The sequence below is a fragment of the Lutjanus erythropterus genome, chromosome 18 (genome assembly GCF_056507025.1).
Source record: "Lutjanus erythropterus isolate fLutEry1 chromosome 18, fLutEry1.hap2, whole genome shotgun sequence".
Classification (NCBI taxonomy): domain Eukaryota; kingdom Metazoa; phylum Chordata; class Actinopteri; order Lutjaniformes; family Lutjanidae; genus Lutjanus; species Lutjanus erythropterus.
In genome coordinates this window covers 24,109,887-24,135,742 of record NC_139334.1, presented here as the reverse complement: position 1 = coordinate 24,135,742, position 25,856 = coordinate 24,109,887, and the positions used below count along the sequence as shown (strand labels likewise).

The 25,856-nt window shown below is 38.4% G+C and overlaps 1 protein-coding gene and 1 gene segment (V, D, J or C); one reads left to right on the top strand and one right to left on the bottom strand.

The window, feature by feature from the left end:
• LOC146311109 (T-cell receptor beta-2 chain C region-like) overlaps positions 1-6,517 on the top strand; it is a 93,946-nt gene extending 87,429 nt beyond the window's left edge. The window contains 4 exon segments of the C gene segment in view: positions 2,061-2,101; positions 5,391-5,735; positions 5,842-5,871; positions 6,090-6,517. Of these exon segments, the coding sequence occupies positions 2,061-2,101; positions 5,391-5,735; positions 5,842-5,871; positions 6,090-6,238 (565 nt within the window).
• A 4,390-nt stretch (positions 6,518-10,907) lies between these two features.
• Positions 10,908-25,856, bottom strand: part of paplna (papilin a, proteoglycan-like sulfated glycoprotein) — a 33,464-nt gene continuing 18,515 nt past the window's right edge. The window contains exons 12-27 of the mRNA XM_084742516.1: positions 25,243-25,447; positions 23,807-23,983; positions 23,556-23,706; positions 23,141-23,221; positions 21,864-22,059; positions 21,507-21,591; positions 20,644-20,770; positions 19,751-20,240; positions 17,373-17,531; positions 17,135-17,262; positions 15,469-15,523; positions 15,092-15,238; positions 14,671-14,798; positions 14,419-14,527; positions 12,950-13,125; positions 10,908-12,694 (exon numbers count right to left, since the gene is read on the bottom strand). Coding sequence (XP_084598642.1) covers positions 12,534-12,694; positions 12,950-13,125; positions 14,419-14,527; positions 14,671-14,798; positions 15,092-15,238; positions 15,469-15,523; positions 17,135-17,262; positions 17,373-17,531; positions 19,751-20,240; positions 20,644-20,770; positions 21,507-21,591; positions 21,864-22,059; positions 23,141-23,221; positions 23,556-23,706; positions 23,807-23,983; positions 25,243-25,447 — 2,575 coding nt within the window. The 3' untranslated portion in view covers positions 10,908-12,533. The remainder of the gene's footprint in view (positions 12,695-12,949; positions 13,126-14,418; positions 14,528-14,670; positions 14,799-15,091; positions 15,239-15,468; positions 15,524-17,134; positions 17,263-17,372; positions 17,532-19,750; positions 20,241-20,643; positions 20,771-21,506; positions 21,592-21,863; positions 22,060-23,140; positions 23,222-23,555; positions 23,707-23,806; positions 23,984-25,242; positions 25,448-25,856) is intronic.

The following is a 25,856-nucleotide window of genomic DNA, read 5'->3' as shown; positions in this document are numbered from 1 at the left end:
GTTTATGTAAGAAACTTACTGCATTCAAATCCAGTTTAGGTTGAGCTCAGAGCTTTAACATCTCAGCCAAAAGCATAAAACTGACTGTTCTCTGTATGTTAACATAAAACAGTTAATTGAGACGTTTGTATTGCAAATAACTTACTTACCAACTAAACTAAAAGTAAAGAAGTAAAGTAAAGCAGCATGTTGGGCTGTTTTGAGCACTGATCAGGTGCACTGTGTCAGTGGTGGCTTTGAAGCTTTCTTCGGTGGAGGAACAAAGTTAACAGTTTTAGGTAAGAAAAATATGTTTCCTGTCTTATATACAGTCTATGATAAAGTCTGTGATATGAAGTCAGAAAGAAATGTAAAAGTCTTGTAAACTGGAGTAGTTCTTAAACAAACTCATTGCAGTCAGACTCAAAGTTGAAGCTCTGCTCAGTGATTTTTTGCTCTCAAGCTTGAACACTGTGTCAGGACGAAGCTTATTTCGGCCAGGGAACAAAACTGACCGTTCTTGGTAAGTAAGATGTCAAAATTTCTTCAGCTGTGTGATAAGAAAATCATATAAAAACCTGACAGGTTGGTCACTGAGAGAAGCAGTGTTGTACTGCATGTGAAAAAAAATCAAAAAACAAAACAGAGTTTTAGGTCAGAAATCAGAAAAATTGTACTTTGACTGTTGATTTAAGAAATATATTGCACTAAAGTCCAGTTTAAATTTAGGAGTTTTTTTGCTCTTAAGCTTAGTATTTCAGCCAAACCACCAAACTGACTGTTACAAGTATGTTAACCTAAAACTAGGGTAGGTAGTATATGTAGAGTGGTAATTGAAAGGCATATAACAGGCATATGTTTTGCATATAACTTGTTAGAACAAGCTGCAGTTGTTGATCTTAAAGGAAAATTGTATTTATTATATAACTAGAAAGTAAAGGAGCAAAGTAAAAGCATCATGTTGGTCTGTTTTGAGCACTGATCAGCTGCACTGTGACTCTGGTGTTGGTTCAGAGGCTTATTTTGGTGGAGGAACAAAGTTAACTGTTTTAGGTAAGAAATCAAACAATTTTTTAAAAGTATTGTCACTGTTTTGTTTGTTAAATTAAGAAACATACTGCACTTAAGTTTAGCTCAGAGGTTTCTGTTCTTCATCTTAAACACAAGACATATCTGACTGTTGTTGGTGTAAAGCCTAGCTGGTAATTGAATGGTTTGTTTTACATATAACCTGTGCTAACAGACTGTATTTGCCGATCTTAAAGGAAAATTGCATTTATTATATGACTAGAAAGTAAAGAATCAAAGTAAAAGCAGCATGTTGGGCTGTTTTGAGCACTGATCAGCTGCACTGTGACTCTGGTGGTGGTGCAGAGGCTTACTTTGGTGGAGGAACAAAGTTAACAGTTTTAGGTAAGAAATTTTAAAAGCATTGTGTCTGCTTTAATTTTTTTAATTAAGAAACATACTGCACTTAAGTTTAGCTCAGAGGTTTCTGTTCTTGAGGTTAAACACAAGGTACAAATCTGACTGTTGCTGGTATAAAGCATAGCTGGTAATTGAGAGATTTGTTTTGTATTTAACTTGTGCAAACAGACTGTTTTTGGTCAATTTAAAGGACAATTGCATTTATTATATAACTAAAAACTAAAGAGGCAAAGTAAAATCAGCATGTTGGTCTGTTTTGAGCACTGATCAGCTGCACTGTGACTGGTTTTGGCTCAGAGGCTCACTTTGGTGGAGGAACAAAGTTAACAGTTTTAGGTAAGAAAGTTCATTAAATATATTAAGTAATGATTTTGTAGAGATGTTTTTATACTTCAAAGCTCAAACGATTCCTCAACACCTGTGTTTTACCTATTCATAGAATAAATATTCATAAAATAATGACCAAAGAAAAACATGAGTACATGTGTAGATGATGAAAATAAGTCTAGGAGGATCTGACTGTTTTGTAAACTAAAAGTTAGAATCTTTACATGTAAGAGTGTCAAAATTGGAATAATTTCAAGGTGTCACAGATAAAGAGAGGCAGTGGGAAGAGGTTTTTGTTACAGTAGAAAGTCTCTGTGCTCCAACAGAGAGGCTTACTTTGGAGCTGGAACTAAACTCACTGTTTTAGGTAAGAAAACCTGCACAAAGAAAACTCTCTCACAGTGTAATCCACAGGTTATTTGCAATATGTGACGTAGAAAAAAAATACATAATAGAATTTAGACCATTAATTTGATGCTATAAACATAATATTCTCTGTATAAATAGTGAAAGATAGATTATGGTGGAAGTTTGTGCTTTAAAAATCAAGCTTTCCCTCCAGTAAAAAGTACTGCAGCAATGAGACATCTGGCTGTTGGCCCAGATTCTTACTCTCACTCGAGTTCTTATCAGCTCGGTGAAACACTGTGAGTTCACAGTCTGAAGCTTACTTTGGAGCTGGAACTAAACTCACTGTTTTAGGTAAGATAATTAAAATCTAAGGAGTAAGGAATCTAATTTGAAATGAATGTGTATCGTTATTACATTGTTGTAAGTGTGCATGTGTTTAGGTTATCTAAAACAGAGCACAAAGACAGTTTATGTTTTCAGTGCTGAAAGGTTGAGTAGTTTTTTCTGTAGCCTTGATCACTGTGACCAACTACGACCCTGCTTACTTTGGAAGCGGCACCAAACTGACGGTGCTCGGTAAGAAAACTATGAAAATCATACATATTAATGTTTCTTGTGAATCACTGTCGAGTTGAGTTTAGGGTTGTAAAAAACCTATGAACTGACATAAATGTCTTTGTTCTGTGGCAAAAAGTCTGGTGCCGGCTCAGTGCATTATCTTTAAACTGTAAAAAATGAATGTCCTAAAATGACCAGGTTAGAGTTGAGGGTTGTTTTTTAATTTCATGCTCTCAATCTGACCTTAAACCAAAAGTTTAATGCTGTTAATCGCAACAAATCTAATTTGGTTTGCATATTATTTAAATGTAATATAAATGTGTGCATGTTTTCAAAAAAAAGAGCATGAAGTTTAAGCTTTCAGTGAAGAATAGGTTGAGTAGTTTTTTCTGTAGACTTGATCAGTGTGAACCAGTACGACCCTGCTTACTTTGGCAGCGGCACCAGACTGACAGTGCTGGGTAAGAAAACCATAAAAAATCACACGTATTTATGTTTGTCTTGTGACTAATTTTAACTTAAATTTGACAATAATCAAGCTGTAAAAATAAGCATTCAGAGGATATCATAAAATAAGTTTAGTGCTGAGAAACTGATGCAACTCTATTTTGGCATGAATATTATATAAATGTAATATATAAATGTGTTTATATTACTGAAAAATGAGCACAAAGACAGTTTTCAGCTTTCAGCTCTGAAAGGTTGAGTAGTTTTTTCTGTAGCATTGATCAGTGTGAACGGCTACAACCCTGCTTACTTTGGCAAAGGCACCAAACTGACAGTGCTGGGTAAGAAAATTCCAAAAATCATACATATTAATGTTTGTCTTGAGAGCGTCTATAAGCCTAAATGTGAGGATTATTGCTGAGGTAAGTTTAAGGGTGTAAAAATTGCTGTTTTTACAGTCCTCTTCAGTCATCAGCACAGAGCTGCATTGTGTTTCTGTGTAGATCTGCAGTCAAAGCTGCAAAATAAAATGTAAAATTTGTTAATTCAGATAAATCTATTTGTTTGATGGGGGAAAAAAGGCTGTGTTTGTTCTCAATCATTAATTTCAAGCTGCAAAAATTGGCACTCAGAGGATGTCAGCAAATAATCAGTTTATAGAGTTGTTGAGGGTTGTTTATTTTAATTTGGCACAATTTGTAATATGTGTACATTTTGGCAAACATAAGCTTTTTACGTTATTGAAAAAAGAGCACAAACTTACTCTGCTGAAAGGTTGAGTAGTTTTTTCTGCAGCCTTGATCAGTGTGAACAACTACCCTGCTGAATTTGGTAGCGGCACCAAACTGACGGTGTTAGGTAAGAAAATTATAAAAATCATTTAATTGCTCTCTTAAATCTGGTGACTAATTGTTACCTATCTGAGAAATATTGTTCAGTTTTCTCAGTAAGTTTAGTCTTGTAAAAAAAAAAGTCCAAATTTGAAGTCCAAAATGCTGCAAAACAAAATTGTAAAATGTATGAATTGAGACAGATCCTTTCCATGGAAAAGTTTTGTCTCAGTACCAAACTTAATGCATTATTTTCAAGCTGTAAAAACTTTCAGAGTTCAAAAAACAATCAGTTTGGATTTGAGGGTTGTCTTTAACCTCATGCACCTTAATTATTCTTAAATTAGAAGTTAACTGTTATTAGCAACTAATCTAATTTGGTAAGACTATGAACCAGAAATGTGTTTTCAAAACAGAGCACAAAGGCAGTTTAAGCTTTCAGTGCTGAAAGTTTGAGTAGTTTTTTCTGTAGACTTTATCAGTGTGAACAACCTCGACCCTGCTTACTTTGGCAGCGGCACCAAACTGACAGTGCTGGGTAAGAAAATTCCAAAATTCATGCACATTAATGTTTGTATCATGACCTTCTTTTAACATAAATCTGAAAAATGTTGTTCAGTTTTCTTAACAAGTTCAGGCTTGTAAAGAAAATGTTTAAACGTCCTGTTTGCAGTCAGAACTGTGAAAGAAAAGGTAAAATGTATGGACTGAGATAAATCCTCAGTTCTTTGGCAAAAAAAGGCTGTGTTTCGTGTATGTTTCAGACTGAAAACATTATTTTAAGGTGTAAAAATCATGTAATTAAAATATTTATGATAGCCAAAGTCTTCTCAGTCCCTAAACAGCCGAGAAAATGTCCTTTCTTGCATCTAGAAGAACAGAAAGTCTTTTTAAACTGCATTAATGGTGATATGGTGATTGTACTTTATATGTAGTAGCCTGTGAAAAACTGCAGTAAAATGTTGGAGCAAAAGTAAGTTAGGTTGTAGATCTTTGTCAGTTTCTTACATGCGAGACAGCAGTGTGCTCAGCCTCTTATTCTCCTGTTTTTGGAGATGGAACCAGGCTAACAGTTCTTGGTAAGATCACTGTGATAAAAACTGATTATTTATCTGAAGAAATTGAAGTTGAATGACTGTCAGTGTGAGCTCTGCGAACTGTAATGGTCATTTTTTATTTGTTGTCTAATGTTCAGTGTGAAAATGTTCTCCTTTGTCTTTCTGTACCCTGATGTTCACGTCTGCATTCTGGTTTAAAGGTGTCACATTTACATTTTATTACACTGTAAAAAAAAAAAAAAAAAAAAAAAAAAAACATACAGGAATTTGTTGTTGAAACTCCAACAGGAGCAGCTGCGGTCAACTTAAAATTTTAGCCCAGAGACTATTTATTAAAGTTAAAACAAATAGTTTCACTATTTTCATAGTGATGCAGATTTAATTTAGTTATTTATGGCTTTTGTCCTTGCAGGAAGAGAAGTCGCCGAACCAACGGTGAAAGTCCTTCCACCTTCAGAAAAGGAGTGCCGAAACAAAAAAGACCCTCAGAAGAAGAAGAAGACCTTGGTTTGTGTGGCCAAGGATTTCTACCCAGACCATGTCAGTTTATACTGGCAGGTCGACGGGAAGAATGTCTCTGATGGCGTGGCGACGGACAACTTTGCCCAGCAGAATGAAACTTCAGAGCTATACAATATCACCAGCAGGTTGAGGGTCCCTGCCCAAGATTGGTTCACACCTGGCAAAGAATTCAAGTGCATCGTCAGCTTCATCCGCCCCAATGATACTCAGGAAATTTATTCAGCTTCAGTTGAGGGTGTAAAACGTATGTTTCTTTAGAGCTCATAAATGACTTAAACTGATCTTTTCACTATTGAATATCCATGCAATGTGCTAATCTGTCCTCTCTATCAATTTCTCAGCTCCAGACACAGGAGATGTCATGACAAGAGGTAAATATGTGGTTCTGTACACGTCAATGCATCAATTCTACCCTGGTTATCATCACACAAACAAACAATGTCCTGTGTATCTGAACAAAAAAAAATACACTCATTATTGTATTCACATGTGTATACAGTATGTATAAAATGAACACTCTCCACAAAGTGCACCAGATGTGTCTTCTTTGAATCAGTGTCACTCATCTGAATGTTTGAATTTTTTGCAGAGAAATTTCTGACGATATCACAGTCGGCCAAACTGTGCTACAGTGTTTTCATCGCCAAGAGCTGCCTCTATGGAGCCTTTGTGATGTTTTTGGTGTGGAAGCTTCAGGTTTGCATAGTTACTTATTTAAAAAAAAAAAAAAACTTTTAAAACTTTAAAACTTTTAAAATTTTATTGCTCCTTCAGAGTCTGTGATCACAACTGCATCCATAGGAATGGTCTGGTTGTCATAGTAATGGTCCGTTATTCAGAAATAACCGACTTAAGAAGCCAATAATTGACCAGTCAGAATCAACAGAAATCATTTTATAATACATGCAGATGCCATACTATACATTCAATATGATATATATGTAATAAGTGGTGAAATGTACAGTGAAGCGGTCATTATCGCAAAATAATCCCCTTCAGGGTGATTAAAAAAAACTCCTCTGCTTGCATCACCTTGACCTGCTCACTGTACATTAGCCCTACCTGTCTTTATATATATATATATATCCTTATAAAGAAAATCCACTGCATTTATATTTATATGGTGCAGTTATCCTGCTCGTACACTGCACAGTTTTACAGGAAAATATTTTTATGTTGCTATTACCATTATGTATGCAATTATGAAATGAAAGACGTATGTAGTGTATATGACTTATATGTAACTTTTTATACAATTTCTATTTTGTTTGGATTTTTTGCTTCATTTTCATTTATCTTATTTATAAGTACAACACACAGTAATCAACATTTACTCCTCTGTGACAGTGCTTTCAACTGCAATCCTTTATGAAGATGTTTTTAAATCATAAAACCTGTTTTTATTTAGCACTCACTCGCTCTACTTTTGACTCTTGAGCTGCTGTAACGAGTGAATTTCTGCAGTGTGGGATCACTTATCTTAATTGTGTTTTTTTTTTCTGTCTGTTGCAGGGTTCAACTGGAAAGCAGAATAACTGACAGCTGAGCTGAGGCCTGAACAGATGAGTTGTAGGAGATCAGTAGCGTTGGTGACTGTAAATAAACGTTTAAAACTTTGGCATCATATATCCATAACTTTGTACGCTGCAGTGCATTTGTATTTGTTACACAATTATATGATCTTGCCTTTGCATATCTTTACTTCATTAGAGGTTCCATCAAATGTATTTTATTTGCTGTATATCGATTTGTGTTCTGAATAGAAGGGACATTGTTAAATTAGACGATCTTGTTAAAATCTTAAAGCTTCTTTGGCATCACATTCTTAGTACTTATAAACATTATTTTGTGTTTGTGGTTTGTGAATTGCTTGTTTGCTTAATAAAAGTATTTCAGAGGATCTTGTCAGTCATGTTCGTCACTTCATAATGCTTGACAGAAAAAAAAAATCAGTTGCTCTAAATTGTTGCCAACTCCCCGTTTCTCACTTATCTCATCTCATGGGGTATTTTTAGTTGCTCGCTTATCTGCCTGTTTTCTGAGAAAGAAACTATTTTTCACCTACACACAGTTATCTTGAAACATCTCATTTCAGGAAAACTTCACGAAAGGCTTCATTTGGGTCTTAACAAGTTTTTCCAGTGAGCAAAACGAGAGGTGACTAAAGTTTCTCCAGTGACATTTGACTGATCAGTTAAATTCCATTGATTAATCTGTATCTGAATGTTCATTTTAAGAACTCATTTGACCTTATTAAAGTGTGTTTATTCAAGTCATATCTATCTTTACCATTTAGCTCAAATGAAAACAGATTATTACATTTTACATTTTCTTTACGAGGAAAACTCTCTTTAGTTCAAATACTGTCAGGAGGAAAGTAAATGTCAGAGTAAATGTGTGACTCTAACAGGAAATCATGGCTGTCATCCGTGTAGAGAAGAAGGTCAAAGCTGTTTTTGGCGAGGAGACAAACCTCCTGCAGAGGCGTAGAGAGCGACAGCAGAGGAGAGGATGTGGTCACAGTGCAGCCTGCAGAGCGGCTCTCTGTGCTGAGAAATGAGCTTCCACTTCACCGCAACCTCCGGCTCACACCTGCCCACACACACACACACACACACACTGCACATCTCTGAGCAAACAGCTGGGAAAACTTTTCTGTGTCAACTGAAGCTACACGCTGAACATGAGTGTGGGTTATATCTGGTACAACAGCTGCATCTTATTTTATTTTATTTTTTTAAGGTATGGATGAGAATGGTAACTTTAGTTGCAGTAGAGATTAAAACATTATTGCATAAACTTCAGAAAACTATCAACAGATTTTTTTTTAAAGAGACTGCAGAAGGATTATGTTCACTTGTAGTCCCATCATTTTCATGTGAATCACTATCTACTATATATTATAGAGGATAACTTAATTTATTAAATGCTTCTGTCTAAACAGTCCCTCATCAATAGTGGTGGAATCAGTATCCAGATCTTTTACTTAAATAAATTTAGTCATACCACAGTATAGAAATACTACATAAATAATACAATTTGCTTATTATATTTTGTATTCTAAATCTAAATCTCCAAAGTAACGTTATCAAATTATTGTGATGCAGTGAAAAGTACATTTTCCTCTAAACTGTAGAAATATAAAGTAGCAGAAATTGAAAATTGTACTTAAGCACTTTAGTAAATGTACTTAGTAACTTTGCACCACTGCTCATCAAAATCTGAATCAGAATTAAGTTTTAGGTTTTCAAATTCAGTGAATTTGCTTTGCTATATTTGTACATAACATAAACATAGTACAAGAAAAACATAAATATGAATGAAAGCAAGTCCTGACACTCAAGAAGCATGAAAAGAAAACTGACAATAACACATGAAAAAAATATAAAAACGACATGATGACAATATGTGCAATATGACAACCGTTATTCAAATGAAACACCTGCACAGTTTGTGCAGAAATGTGCAAAATATTGTCCAGGATTTATGTTTTGAGACCTCAGAGGGAAAAACATTGTCTACTTTTTCTTTTTTTTTCTTTTTTTTCCCTTAAAACACATGTTTGAGCTCACTGGAGTCACATAAACAGGAAACAACATCTGTGAGACGGCAACAGAAACATGACATGTTTGACATCTGTGAGCTAGATAATTATGTCTCCTACTGCAAATCCTCATCTTTAGATTCATTTATCATCTCTGTTCAGAAATAAAAAAAAAAAAAAAAAAAAAAACAGAATTTATTACACTCTTAAAACTCAGCTGTGGTTGTTTAAAACTCTCAGACAGACAGCAGTATTTGTACCAAAGCTTAAATAAACGTAAATCATAAAAACAGGAAAAAAAATAAAGTTTATTACATGTCTATCTGTGCTAACACGACAACATGCAGTACAAAACAGAACACATTATTTCTCCCAAAACCATATTGTGGGATGTAAAATCGTGCACAATATACAACCTGAGAATGTCCCCTTATAAATCTGAGATGTCCATATGTGAATTTAGCATTAAAGCAAAACTCAGAACCCTCTGTAGTTCTGTACTTGTGTTATACAGCTGCACTGAGCTGAAACAAAGACCAACAACCAAACAAAATGACCTGATGCCTCCAGTATAAATCAAGGTTGTCATGAAAATGTCTATTTTCACTGATATTCAAAGGTGAACAAAGAAAGGTAAAGATAAAAATATAACTATTACTGTGTAAATGCAAGCAGTACTTTGGAGTCATGAACTGCCTGTAAACTACAAGTTTAGTTCTGTTAGATCAACTACAGTCACAATTCCATAGTGATTCAAGTGGTTAAATTATGTTTTTTCTATGTTTATGTAATTAACTACAGAAACTACAGACAATTTAGGCCATAAAAGGAAAGGAATGAGTTTTTATTTTGACATTTCTTCCACTTTACCATGAATAGTGGGGTATTTATTTACTTTTTTGTTTTGTTTTGTTTTGTGTTGTTTTGTTTTGGTGTTTGCAATATAATTTGTTATAATTTTGTATCACATTTACAGTGTAAGTTAGCTCATTTCTCAGTGTAGCTTTGCTATAGGTCATCTCATTCCAACACTGCAGACAAGTAGGTGAAAATCTGTTTATACTGTAAAATTATATAATCCAATTGTTTCTGCATATTGTAATAAGAATAAAATAGTAAAAACTGTGCAGAGTGCAAAGACACTTCTGTAATAAATAATGAATGATGAATGTAAGGTTATTTTACATACATGAGGTAGGTGGTTATGTACAGTATGCATGTCTACATACAGATGCATGATCTATATCAGGCAGTGATGATGCTGATATTTACTATAAAATACATAATTTAATTAGTGTTAGACGGTTATTGCACAGGGACTGTTTTCAGACACTATATGACAGATATAATTGTTCATTATAGTGATGTCGAGAGGAAAGAAACTGTTGTCTGGTTATTTTGGCGTTCAGTGTCCTGCAGCGCCAACCAGAGGAGAGAAGTTGGAACAGGTTGTTGTCAGGGTTTGATCTATACTGTAATGAGAGTGCACCTGCCTTATATTACATTATTTCTTATATTTGCATCTTTGTTTATCCTCTATTTAAATTTCACCTGCCTTATACTGTCTCACCTTATTTCTTCTTTCTTTATATACAAACTTATTTCTTTTATTTAGCTGTATTGCTAAATACAATGGGAAACAGTCACTTAAATACATTTAGGAGTGTCATGTAAAGTGAGAGATAATTCTGGAATAATGAGTTAACAGAGATGAGCAACTGAATGCAAAGAAAAACTCATCCAGATGTTCAGTATGAAGCATTTGCATGAGACATTTCATTTGTCATGTTGAGCGACCCCTTGTGGTGCAAACTGGAACATCAAGTCATTCACACAATAATTCAAACCACCAGGAGCTTTTATCAAAATATTATTTTAATATCAAATAATTACATAAAATAAACAGAAAATACAGCGCTTTATCAGTGAAATGCCAAAATATAGATTTTTATAAAAGCAGTGGTCAAAACAAATCAGCAGGGATGGAATCATTTCACACGTGAAGGATGTACTGGATTTACCTGTTAAATCCTTTTACTGGTCGGAAAATAAAGTTATCATAATTCTCTAGAAAACAGAGAACGTGTACAGTAGGTCCAGTGAGTAAATAACTTATTTTAAAAACGTGGCAGAGGAAGAACAACAAAGAAAGTTTGACTTTTGCTTCATCACATTCAACAAACTTGACAGGTTTTCATGGTATAGTTAATTTTAGGCCGCCTGTTTAAAGGGATAGTTCAGAGTATTTGAAGTGGGGTAAGAGGTACGTCTCCATAGTCAGTGTATATTTACCTACAGAAGATGGTGATCGGTTTGGAGAAGCAGCAGGAACACTAGTGTAGAAAGCTGAGCAATGTACTGCTGTGGACAGGTCCTGCAGCAAAACAAATCTTAGCCACTTAAAAAAAATCAAGCTTAGTCAATCATTTTAAGTGTCTAGTATATTTAGAATATTTTCATTGTTTTACCTTGCTGCCAGACCTCTGTTATATAAGCCAAATATGACTCTCCAAAGCCGCTGACAGAAACAGCAACTTTACCTTGAAGAATATGGGAGTTGCTGGTCTGCCGCTGCCTTGATCGGTTAGTTTGTTTGTGTTATGTGTGAGGCAGCTGTAGACCAGCAACTCTTATGTTCTCAGTGGAGTCTGGTGGCATTGGAAAGAGTGACATTTGGCTTATATGACTATGGTTTCCTGTCGCAAAAGGCTGTCTGACATCAAGGTAAATTGGTGAAAATATTCTATATATAGCGTACACTTAAAGCGATACTGATTTTTTTAGGCGTCTTCAGTCCATTTTGCCGCTGACCCTGTCCACAGCTGTACATTGCTCAGTTTAAGCTGCAGCGTTAGCTCAGTCCATAAGGACTTGGCCAGGGAACTGAGGGGTTGCTGCTTTTTAGTCTAGAGGTGCCGAGGTGCCTTAGAGCCCTTGATCTAACTACTCAGGGAACCTGACTATATGTACTTGTATGTGTGCAGCCCTGTTAATCAATATTCAAGGGATAAATAAAGTACGCCTTCTTCCTACACATGGTATTCCTGCTGCTTCTCCAAACTATAGACAAGTCAACCACAAACTACTGTAGGTAATACACTAACTAAGGATAAGTACCTCTTATAACCCCACTTCAAAACTCCAAACATGCCTTTACTGTTTAATATTCAGTGTTTAATGCAGCAGTGTACCAACAGGCTCCCTGAACAAAGTGTTCACACTCTGTGACCTCCTGGTTCACAGCACCTACATCTACAGTCATCAGTCCCTTTATCGTCGCATTCTTGACTTGCTGATTCTGCACAACCTGGTCGGATTTGAGCGTTTTGCATCATTTCGGCAGCTGCAGAAGCTCAGCGTTGGAAGGTTTCTTAAAACGCGGTCCTCCGAAACATCTTCAGCGTTTGTCACACTGCCCTCCCCTCTCCTGTCCCCTCTCTCGCCCCCCTCTCCCACCCACATCCCAGAGTTTTCGACCCCTCTGCGGCCTCAGCCTAGCCGACCAAACCTGTCGTTCCTCTGCGAGTGCCTGGTGCAGCTGGCGCAGCAGAAGCTGGAGTAGTACGAGTTGGAGCAGAGTCGGGCGTAAACGATCAGCTCGCAGTTGGCAAGCTCGGGCTGGTCCACGCATTCTGGCGGTACGTCAACGCCTGAAACATCAGAGATGAAAGACAGAAACATTTAGAGTCTTTTTGTGCCTCATAAAATAAGTTCACAGAACATTGTGTGATGTTCTTCAAGATACTTAAAGCACAATCATTTTTTTATACTCTGTGTGTTTGCCTGCATGGTACAGATCTGAGAATGTTGTGTTGTATGAAAAAGTTTTTTGTTCCAACATCACTGAAGCCATCTGCTCATGAAATCTTTGTTCTGTGCCAAAACATCAGGATTATTATTCTCACCTTGTTGTGTGTCTTTTGTGACTCTGACTTCGGCCGTGGCGCTCACAGAGTAGATGCCAGTGTAAGCGTTACAGGTGTAGGTGCCCTCATCTGAAGGCTTCACATTATTCAGAATCAGGCTGCCGTCAGAAGACATCAGGATGTTACGACCGTCTGGACGCACCGGCACGCCGTTCCTGCAGCAAAAGAAGAGATTAGATAGATGGCAGATGTTTTGAGTTCTTACCAAGAATCAATAGCCTATTAAATGTGTTGTTTACAAAAAGCAATTCAGATCCACCTCAACTGAAGAAAAAGACCAAGTCGACATTATAAAACTCATATGTCTACATGAAAAACTCCATTTCCTCCTTGAATAACTCCATAGACAATATAACTTTTCAGAAGTTCAAGCTTCACTTATCGTATGTATATAACAGCTTCATGAACTTTGTGATCATGTAAATGTTTATGAAGACAATTAAACATTGTTTAAACATTAACTTGCCATTATTGATTTATTTCTTGATATTTTGAAAGGCAAATATCACCTACATCCTGCAAATAAAAATGATCACAAAGACCCTTTAAAGGACTTAAAAGGTATTTAGGTACTGCTGTCCTTTAAAGAGTAAAATTATTTTATTTGTGTCACTTTAACTGTGTTAAGATATTTGACTTTGAAACCAAACTCTGCACTTTGAGTGTTGTTCCTCCTTGTGTTGATTTTTATTGGGTGCAACATTAACTCTCTATGCTACAGTGTTGTATCTAAGTAACTCCCATTTTTGACCCTTCATGCAGCCTTTCAGACACGCTTCATCATCTCTTGCCACAAAAGCAGCCTGAAAATGTCCTTTTATGTCATTTTACAATCTGGAAAAAAACTGTTCACATTAATAGATCAGTAAAGTTCATTTCTAACTGTTTAATGTACTTTATCAGACATGGAAAACTGACATTTTTTGGTACTGTTTATAAGTTTATATGATGTTCAACCAATATAAGATGTAGAAGAAGGTGTAAAATTCAGTGATAACTATTTAATTTTCTTTTAACTCATAAGATCTAAGCCAAAGATGTCAGGAACACAACAACCTGCTATATGTCAGGAAAGATGCACACAAAAATAAAAACAAGCATTTAAATGAAATACAAATGATCAAACACTGAAATGTGACCCACTGTCTTGTTTTGAGGAGTTTGTGTTCATGTAAAATTTGCTTAAATATGCTGACACTCATTCATTCATAAGATGTTCCACATCCAGACAAACAATTCCAAGTGGCATAAATTTTAAACTGGTGAGGCAATAAAATATTTTCCATTACAACCTTAAACATTATTTATAAATTATGTTTACTTGGTCTACTTCATGACAAAAAAACATTACCAGCTGGCATCATAATTTGTATCATAAAGGGTTAAGCATCAATTGATCATTGTGTCTAACAGGATAAATATTTGAGATTGATAATTAAAGTTATTACCTGGACCAGCCTATATTGACGTTGTCTCCTGACACCACACAGGGGAGCTGAGCTGTGCTGCCTTCAGACACCTGGATGTTATTGGGAGCTGTGGTGATCTTCAGGTCCGCTGGACAACAAAACGACAATTAATTTATTCCAACCTAAAAATCTTTACACCCTCATACATTTACACTGAGTTCTTCTGGATGCCAGATACACTGACCTCTGCTGGGGATTATGTGAAACTACAAAGCCATGAACGAAACTCACTCTGGACTTTGAGTTGCAGCTGTTTCTGCTCCAGCTGCTGCTGATTGGAGGCTGTGCACGTGTAAACACCTGAGTCATCAGACTTCAGAGAGAGGATGACCAGCGTCCCGTCTGCGAGCTGTGAATACCTGCAACACAGCAGTACTCAGTATTCACATCCTTTACTTAAGTAGAAATAACACACTGCCAAAATACACTGAGAGTACAGTCAGAAGATGCTTCTGCTGCCTGGTGGGGATCTGCACTCTACTGAGTGACCTCTTCTACTTTACTATGCTAATTTACTAGATAGTGTGTATTTAGTGCAACTTAATTCTTAATAGAACACTTTGCACATCTCAAAAATACGTTTTCTTTTCTCTGGACTTTGACACTTCCTTCACAGTCTGTGCACAGATCAGCAGAGCAGCAGGATAATCACCTGGAGTCACTGATGATCTGTCCATTTTTAGTCCACTGGATGTTGACCGACTGAGCTGCTGACGGAGGGACGATCTTGCAGGGCAGCCTGGCAGTTTGTCCTGATCGCGTTTCCAGCAAAGATGAGCCTGACCGCTCAATACTGAACCTGAGACAAAAAAAAGACAGGAACAGAAAAATTATATCAGTGAGTGTTTTACAGCTTCACACATTTAGTATATATTAGGATGGACGGTGGAAAGACTGCAAAATATGAAGCTTCTCTGCTTTTCTCCCATGTTTTCAGGTGTTTTGTGTCTACAATCATCATTTTCATCTCTTTACTTTTGATGGAAAAGTACTCTTTTGTGTCTGGAAAGAAAGAGAGCGTGTCCTTACCGAGGGAAGGGACTGTCTCCAGGCAGCGAGGTAGGAGTCAGTTGAGACGATCCCTCTATGAGACGCACAAAAAGACGATTGGGTGAATGATCCTGTCATAATTCACTCACATGTCACATTAACATGTCATGCGTAAAGACTTCCTAACTTCTCAAGGTCAGCGTGTTCTGACACCACCTCTGACATCATCTATGACATCAGGGCTTCACGTGTGACGGACTAATTGGGGTTGAAGGCGGTCAAATTAAGGTTTTGACCGAAACTGGCCCCAATTAGCCAACTGCTCACCAGATGAAAGTTGTTTTTTTCCCCAACAGCTGTCTGATCTCAAAAGATACAGTTTGGAGTTTAACTAAAGAATCGAAACTCTGTTTATATCCAGGCATGTTTTGAATTCGAAGATAGAAATTAAAAAATATTTCTTCAATAATAAGGAACAATGAAAACATGTATCTGGAGATAAATATTATTTGCTCATATTAAAAAAGAAGCATATTTTTTTAGAACGAACAAGAAAACAATTCTTTACACTTTACTTGAAGGGGTGGTATAATGATGACTGTTATCACTAAATGTCATTTGGTCATTCATGTCAATTTTAATGCAAATGTGACATTGTTGAGAACCTTGACCTGCAGGTGTGGTCATTAGTCTGCACCTGGGGAATGTGACTGGTTGCAGACTAACAACCACTCCCTATTTAAGATGGCTTCTCCTTGTCTCTAACTGTTTGCCAGATGGAGGTCTAGTACAAAAACATCGCAAATAAATGTTATATTGCAAGTCAGACTGTGCAGGAGTCCTTTTGCATCTTCTAGGTCCATTCGCCCCTCTCCTACTCACCTGTCTTAACAAATAAATGTGCAAAGAGTTCTTTTGCTCTATGGTTATGATTTTGTCATGTCAGTCTTAAAGTGTAACTGCAGATTGTATGGTGCATCACAGCTTTGAGCAAAAAGCTGAGGGGACCCTGAATATCTGAACAAAATTTAATGAACACAGACCGACACTGCAATTCAAATACGACCACACTGCAAACAATAATTTTTAAATTTATAATTAGTTATTAGATAGGTTGTTAACACTTTATAAATCATTAATAAGCCAGATAAAAAGGCAACAGCGAGCTGTTGGTTGCCAAATTGTGAGCCTACACTGATCTATACTATTAAGCTTAGATCTCATTGCTTATTGAACGTACTTAGTCTTCTCCATCAATATTATTTAAGTCTGCCTCACCAGATATTTGTTCATAAGTTACTGCATTTATCCAGCATATCTTAATAGTCATTAAGTTTTATTTGGATATTAAATTAACGTACCAAATGACCAGATTCAGACACAAAACTCTTCCATACATAAGTCATTAAGAAATACTTATGTATCTTACAGTTTACAACAAAAATGTTAGTAACTCATTAATAAGATTAATCAGTAATAACAGATAACTTGATTTTGACAAATAGAGAGCCCACATCACTCTGTGAAAGCTGTGATTTCTAAGTGTTTACCACCTAATTTATAACCTTTTATAAACCATTTATAAATCATTAATCAGGGCAGTCTTTTGTAAAGTGGTACCAAATGTTAACTAGCAAAATACAAATTAATAAATGGTGCCTCTTTCAGCAAATTAAATTATATCATACAGATGCTGCTGCATTACCTGTGACAGACAGGTAAATATAGCGGTGGTCTCTCTCCTGTTCACGAGTCGCCAAGCACAGGAACCAACCAGAGTCTGACTTAGTGACAGGACCCACTAACAAAGAACCATTCGGCTGCTGGTGATGCCTAAAGAAAATATAAGTAAGAGGTGGAGAATAATCACAAATTTGACAGACAGATTGATTAAATGTTTATTAATCTGCTGAGCGTGTGTGTGTGCATGTGTTTCTACTGACCTGTGAGTCGACAGCGGGATGCCATCTCTTCTCCACTCGACAGTGATGGTGGAGGAGGGCGGCGGGCTGACTCTGCAGGGCAGCACGACGGTCTGGCGGACCAAGGCCTCCACTGTGGAGGGGTCGGTCTTATCGATGGTCACTCCTCCCAGGGTCAAACTGAGGACACAGGAGGGGATACAAGGAAAGACGGAAGGAAGGAAAGGAAGAAAGGAGGAAGGAGGATCAGGAGAGGGATGGAAAATTACGAAAGAGAAGATTGAAGGGAGGAGGAGAAGAGAAAGTCACTTTATGCTCTACTGTTGGTACTTTCATTAGTAGTCACCAAAGCAAGCATAAAGATCGCCCACAACCTGGCTTGAGAGAAAGCTCAGAGAGAAAAGACAGAGAAGAAACACAGCTGTGGCACAAAGGCGGCCCATGCAATATGAAACTTTACGAGACAATGAAACCTCCACCCACAAAAATCACATAATTCTGCATGTTAAAGATGCACAAATGTTAAAAATCAAAGGTGAGACAAAGGGCAGTTTTTGTTACACCAGAAAAAACCCAAACTAAGCTCCCAGCAAGAAGCGATGACCCCCAAAGAAAGCTAAAATATGTGATGTAGCTAAAACACACAACTAAACACATAAAAGGTGAGGACAGACAGGGTTTAGTGACCACACACATACGACGAAAGGTGAAGCATCACAGCAGGACCTTTATTAGTTTGATCTAATGACATCAAGGGGACAACACGAAGCCCGAAGGTGTTGGCGAGTGACACAAGACGACTAACATGAACTCCAAGACAGACAGTGAAAAAGTCCCAGAAGCGTCAGACATCAGACAGAAGGAGCTGTCCATTTAGGGTCGCTGTGAGGTCAGCAACTTCTCCAGACATTTTTGTCAGGGGTTAAAGGAAGAAACAAGGTGGAGCTACTTATGCAAGAGTCTGTGGAGCGAGAAGCTGTGGTGTATTTTACAAAGCAAGGGTTTGGATTATATTAGCATGACAAGAGTGATGTGAGTTTACACGCTGTGAAGAGAATGCAGCACAAAATAAAGCAAAACACATGAAATATTCTGTTGAACAGATGATTTAAAACGGCAATGGTTGTTGAATATAATGTCTTTAAGGAGTAACTTCACGCCAGGCCGATTGGCTATTTATGTAGTCCCTACTGTCATTTCCCTGATGTTTTAAACTACAGATGCTTCACTAGTAATTGATAAATTTAACAGAAGACATTTAACAATCAAACTGTGAGAACTGACCCTTTCTAAGCCCCACCCCTTTTTTGTACTGTGCTCCAATAACAGTTGAGCAAGCTTGGTCCAGCTTAGCTTAGATCTGCTAGCTAATGTGAGCGAAATGTTTGCTTGTGGGGAAAATACTCGTACATTTGTAGGCACAATGCAAAAAATAATATTTTGAAATAAAATAAAATAATGCACCACGGCTACAAGTGTAGAACTATTTTCTTCCACAACCTGTTCTTCTCCATGGTCTGCACCTCTACAATACTGGTGTGCAATCCTTGCTCCTACCCATTTGGAAAGCAAAATCCTAGCTAACTAGCTAGCTGATCAACATCATTCCTAAGCTAGCTAGTTACATCTGATACCTAACATTAGCAAAACGCTAGTTTGTGGGTAAAATATGGTCACACTCAAAGCCGCAATGCAAAAACTAATATTTTAATGTTTCACCAATGTTTCTAGTGAAGGACAAAAAGGATTTGTTCTTCGAAATGTTGGTAAAACATTATTTTTTGCACTGTGTCTATCGGTACTATTGACCCTCGCAGCCTGTTCTTTTCCATGGTCTGTACCTCTCCAATATTAGTGCACTTTCCTCCTTTTTATCTGTTCTGAAAACAAAACGCTAGCTAAGGATTGATGTTGATTAGCTAGCTAGTTACAGCTGATAGCTAATGTTAGCAAAAGGCTAGCTAGCAAGCTAGTTAATCTACATCAATCGCTAGCTTATTGGAGCACAGAGTAGAGTTCCAAACTTAGGAAGGGTCAGTTGTGCAAACCGGTGACCTTCACTTTTTGACTTTTTGTTGTCTTATTTAAAATGTTTGTGCTTAATTGCAGAATTGTGGAAATAGTGAGCTTATAAATATTTGTCCTGTGTGATTTGTAGGACCATACACTCTGGAAATACTTGATACATACACAATGATAAACAAGTTTAACATCAACTTCATCATCATTTTTGGGGGCGGGGGGGGTGAATGATGCACACGTTTCTCCTTCAGCTCACTCTTTGGCCCTACTCATTGGGGCTCCTTCTGCAGGGGTAGGAAGGCTGTAAACAGCATTATGAGGCCAGTGGAGGTGGGGCTGGAGCTGGGGCGGTGCTCCCTGGGTCTTCAAGGTCTTACCTCGCTGCTGGGCTGGTGTGCTGTGCAGCAGTAGCGTAGGAAGGCCGGCGGGGGCGCAGGTGGATTCTAGCTCTGTGGGCATGTGTGGCGGCACTCGTGGCCTGTCCGCCGGTGCCAGTGGTCGAGCCTCCCTGGACCGTGAAAGTCCTCCCCATGCTGCGTGACCCTGTACCTGTTGACCCTCCAGATGTAGATCCACCTGCTCTGGATCCTCCTCTAGAACCTGTGCCTGCTCCAGATGCGGTTCTTCCAGGGGTAGATTCTCTTCTGGGAGGAGCGGGAGCGGCCGGTCCTGGGACCTGCCGGTTCGGTGCAGGACCCTGGCAGGACCTCTGGCACTCCTCCCGGGTCAGGAAGTTGTTGCTGTTGCCGTGGCAACTTCCGTACCAGAACTGCAAACACTTGGAGGTGAGGACGTCAAAGTGGTAGCGTGAAATCCAGGTGCTGCAGGAGCCGGCAGCACGAGGCAGAGAGCAGATAGAGCGCTCGACTGCAGCAAAGGAACAGAACAGGTGAGGTTACCAACAAGAAAATGAAAGTTTAGCATTTTCTGTGTTTTCAACTGTAACACGGTCTTAATCAATAGACATCATCCTCTGATGAAGACTGTGTCTTTCAATTTAAAGCTCCTGAGAAAGGAGGGCTTGAGTAGGGATTGTTTTGTCATGCAACTCCTTTTATGATCAAGAAATAACTTTAAAGCATAATCCCAGTATTTTACACCTGGGGCCTGTTTTTATATATTTTGTGCTCTAAATGATAAATATAAATAAATATTGTGCTTACACGTCATTTAAACCCCAAAATATGTAAAAGCCAGGCACAGGTTTAAAAATGACCCTTTAAAGAACACAAAGCCAGAGATGAACATTTTCAGCTTCTCAGTCTCTTACTGTGGTTAGGTGGGTCGGGGCAGTTCTCCCCGTTGGGTCCTCCTGCAGGTGTGGTGCGATCATAACAGCATCCATAGGTGGTCCTGCGGCACTGTACGGCGTTCTCAGTGGGAAGAGAAGGAGCAGCCTGAGGAAACAGCAGTATTTTTTTCTCATTGATGTTTATTAGCTGGCATTCCTAATCTCTTAAACCCACAATATGTAAGTTCTGTCGCTCTCATATTAAAACACCAACAAGAGACGTAGTTTAATGACATCACAAAGTCGCAAGAGATCATGGGAGTTGTTGCCTTCATTGTTCAACAACCTCCATGTCCAATATTTTTTTTTTTACATGACTAAGACAGAAATCATGTTCATAGATGAGGTAATGCATTAAAATTTTATTCTCGTTATGTTTAGTCATGTTTGCCAACTTCATTCCACACTCTCTAATGTATCTGGAGTATCCCTCATTTTCCCAGAAGTTGTAGGAACCACCGTTACCTTGACAGAATTATTTAAGTACAGAACTGAACAAAATATATAGCAGGTCTAGTTGTTTTTAGACAGTTTAATGCAGAAATGCTATATATTTTAGTTTTAACTGCCATGAAAAACAATAATAATGATCATGATAGCATGCACAAAAAACTTGAAGAAACCTGAAAAATGGTCCACAAAACATTTACACATTATATTTTTTTTGTTGCTCTTGTTTCTGATAATGTTTGACTCTGGGCAGACGATAACTCACAGATGCAAACGGCTGATCTGCTGAGAAAGTTTTCACCACTGTCTCCCTTATATAAACACTAGTAAGAGTTTGTCCTCACTGGCAAATGTGTACAAAAACTGTGAGAATGTCACATAAGTTTGCTTACAGTTGGTGCAGGGGCCACATACTCCACGCAGCCTTCACTGTTAGGGCCCTGAGCGACTGTCACTCCGTCTCTGCAGCAGCCATAACTGACACACAGAACAAGAAGGGAGAAGGTACAAACAGTAAAACACTTTGTACTGAACGTTTGTGCCAAAAATAACAAAAACGTGCAACTTGACATTTCTAGGAAAACTTTAGCCTCACTGCGGTCACTTAGTGGGAGTTTTGGTGTTCATGCGTAATCCCAAACAACCTCTGGTTAGCGCGGTCACACAGACATAAACGTGACACCCAAACAAAGACTCTAAACAGACTCCATTATGTAACCTCAACCACAGCGTAATAACAGGTTGGATACCTGGTCTGAATGCAGGATGGCTGGACACGAGTGGGTGTTTGTGTCTGTGGGCAGCCCAGACCCTGGGGGCCTCCAGCTGACGTGCGTCCGTCTGGACAGCAGCCATAGTAGGACTGGCTGCAGTGGAGGGCCGGGGCGGAGCTGTGAGGGTCGTGGACTGTGTTCGTCTGGGTCGGATCGGTCTCAGGCCTGCGGCCTGAAATGAAACCAAGCAGGGGGGAGAATTCACACATATGCAGACTAGACCCCACGGTTCAGGGTGCACAAAGCAAAGCAATAGAGAAGGTCACACGCTGCTTTAGAAATTTACAATAGAGTCTAAGCTATTGTGCTTGAGACCACACATGCTTCACAGGAGGCTCAAACACAAAAGAAAAAAGAAACTGCTACAAATGAACCAATAAAACGTCGCCAAACTATTTGTTTGTGGGAATATAAACCTGGGAGCAGTGGAAAACGAAGTGGGAGAAGAGGGCCCTGCAATCATAATAATTATTCTCACAGGAAATTAACACACACAAGACCTCCAACTTGAAATTCCTGACCACTGGGTCAGTGCTGCAGAATGCCAGAACATGCCAAAAACACCACAGCCAGCACTTGCACACTTCAGTGCTTCGGAAATATTTTAATCAGGCTGACAGTGTCCATGGACCCCTGAAAACATGTCAATCAGGCCTGGATAATTAGTGCTGGGACAGGGGCTGGATGGGGATAAGGAGGGGGCTGATGGGCACAAAGTGACAGGAGTTATATCAGCAGAGAGGAGGCGGCGCAGGGGAACTGAAGGGTAGTCATTATTAGGGTGCCACCACACCTACAGTTTGTTTTTTTTGGTGCAAACCAGAATAGAACAGGGTTTTTTTTAGAGAAAACAAAGTTGCAGCCATAAATGTTAATATCTTGTGAACAACGAAACCAAAGATTTTGATCTTAAATATAAGTATAATGATGGCTTATGGGTAAAATGCTTTTTGGACTGTGAGGGAATTTTTCTGAGCAATGCTGCAAGTGGCCACTGAGAAAAACGCAAGGCGCACACATGAGTTAATGAGCAAAAATAAGAGCTAGAAAATTAAGACAAAGAGATAATAAAAAAAAGAACTAGCAACACAGAACGAGTAAAAAATAAAGGGCAAGCAAACTATGAATTTTCAGAAAGTGGTGCCTCAATATGGCTTTTTGAGTAACTAGTAGTGGCTGAAACCCGCTTCATTTTAGCGACTTCGTGATGATACTACGACCTGGGCATTATTCAGCAGATAAACTTTTCAAACCTGTTGTCTGGTCTGGCACGTGGGGCTGGAAAACAGTCTGTGTGTTGTCGTGTTCTCGTGGGTCCTGAACGCTGGGAACAGCTGCACAAAGAGAGCGGGTAGAACAAAAAAAAACAAACATAGGTGGTGTTTTTTTATTTTCATTCATGAATTTTCCGCAGGTGGCTGTGTTCAGCCAGTGTTCCTACTGTTGCTAATGCTAACTAGTTCTGATTGATCGTTTACTGCAAATGGAAAACTTGAATTTTTATGTGTATTACTATTCATTACTCAGAAAGACAGTGAAAGTAAAGCAAAATATTAATAAGTAAGATTGCAAGTTAACATATAAAACTACTGGAAATTTAACATGTGCATGACGATATAAGTTGCAGGATCAAGGATCGATTTATGAGCCCGGGTTGCCTATGCTCACCCTGTGGGCTGTAGCAGGGCTGGGTGTTGCAGCGCTCCACTGTGGACGGTTTGGGGTTGGCGTTGCATCGACCAGCAGGGTACAGGTTCCCATCTTGGTCCGAGCAGATCACCTGTCTGTCTCTTGAACCGGAGGCGCAGCTCTTGGAGCACTGGTGGAAAAAGGAGAGAGGTTACAACCAGTAAAAGCTATCTAACTGAAAGCGTAAGCGAAAGGGTCTCTGTAATTGTTTGTGCTTCTGCCGTTCTCACCAGTCCCCACTCTCCGACGTGCCAGCTGATCTGTGTTGGGCAGGCCGCCATCTGACAGGGTCGGACTGCAGTCGGACGGACCAGAGAGCTGCAGGCTGTTTCCTCCAGCCTCATTCCTCCTGAACCAATGCAGGTGATGTCCCTGGTCTGTTCACCTGCACCGCAGGTCACTGAGCACTGAAAAACAAGACAGCGCAGGTTAAACCTCTTCAATGATGGCAGAATTTTGGTAAAGTGCAAGAAAAAGAAAAAAAACCCCTCAAAACTGTGGTTTATATCAGACAAATGAGGACAAATCTGGACTAAAATCTCCAGTTTGTGGTTCTCAGGAGTCTGTAATTCAATCCAACACACTCAAATATGAAACATCGAGTGTTGTGCTTCAGGCTTAAAGGACTTTTCTAGTTTCATTTTGGCTTTACATCTAAGACTTTTGATCTGATGAAAACATTCATGTCACAGTGCTGAGCGTCTGTTCTTCCTCATAGATAAATACAAGACAAACTTGGAAAACCCCTCAACAATTAACACATTTACTCCTGTTTTGAAGACAATTTAAAATTCCACAAAGCTTTCCAGCTGAAGTGAAGAGTATTTTGTCTGCTACTTAAATAAGATTTCTAACCTGTTTTACAAAATCTTTCCTATCCTCTCTTCAGCTAAAAAAGATAGTAGCAAAGTCACACAGTGCATTGCTTTTTTGTATGACCCATTTGTTATTTGTTAGGCTCATTTTGTTGTCTTATCTTCACTTTCACTTCATAGTTACTTCCAGCTGCCTTTTTATGAAGCCTCAAATGATAAATTAGTTAAAAATATTTCTTCATTTTGCAGCAGATACAGTACTTTTCACTGGAGTTGGATACAAGAGTCAAGTTAGTTATTCTGTCTGGCTGATCATCGGATCCAATGCGATTAGCCGGCTCATGAAATGCACATTTTTGACAATTCCATAACATGAAAACAAAGTATGACTGAGGTCCTAAAAGAGATCATTTAAGATAATTTAATTTAAAAATGCGTTACTTTGTCTCTGATGCACCTGCCTCTCTGTTGGTGGGCATTTCAGTGCAAATTTCAGTAAAAATACAAGTTTTTTACTTATTTACTTTGTAGAACTTGAGGAGCTATTTTGTTTATTTTTTAATTTATTAAAATTTTCATTTAACTTTGAGAAATGGTGCTGGCACCTATGCGCACTTCTTGTTTTAAGATATTGTTGAAAAGTTATATGGAGTTTGTGTTATTCTAAATTTTGACACCAAGATTTGTTTGTTTTTGCCTTTTATTCTTCTGGTCTTTTAAATGCATTTTTAATGTACTCATATTTTCCTATAAAGTGCTTTTTTGGTTTTGTTCATCAATGTTATATTTTGCCCGCCATGTTTGTTTATTTCATTTGAATCAGTTTCACCTCTCTGTGGTAATTCACTCACCGCGCTCCATCTGGATGCACGATACTCTGCACACTTGTGCATGTTGCAGGTCTGCAGAGTGGGTGGTGCCTCGGCATAGGCAGCGCAGATGGCATCCTCCACCACACGGGGGCCAGCGGCATCATGGGAGATGCACTCCACGGTGCGTACCTGAGAGCCTCCGCCGCAGGTAACGGAGCAGGTATTCCACTCACCGGTTCTCCAGCTGGGAAAACCCACCGGGAGAGAGAGAGGAGACAGGAAGCACAAGTCAGGAGATGCTGCAATGTCATGCAGAGAGTTTCATTCCAAAAAAATCTTTAAAAAGTGCAGCATTCATACAGATTTCTGAATAATTCTGCTCAAACTGTACTCTCGACATAATTGTTAATGTGGGCGCCACTTTCATGATTCCTCAAAATTAAATAAAAGTTGAAAAAAATATATTTCTGAACAGCTACAATATGATGTGAGCATTTTAAAATCTGGGAGAAATTTACAGCTTCTCAATTAGGGGGGAAGGTTTTCTATTGAAGCCCCACTTTGTATTTCTGGCCAGTGACATGGAAACTTTGACAAACAAAGTCTTGGCAAACAGCATTAAAGAGCAACCCTGAAAATCTTGTTGTGGCTGA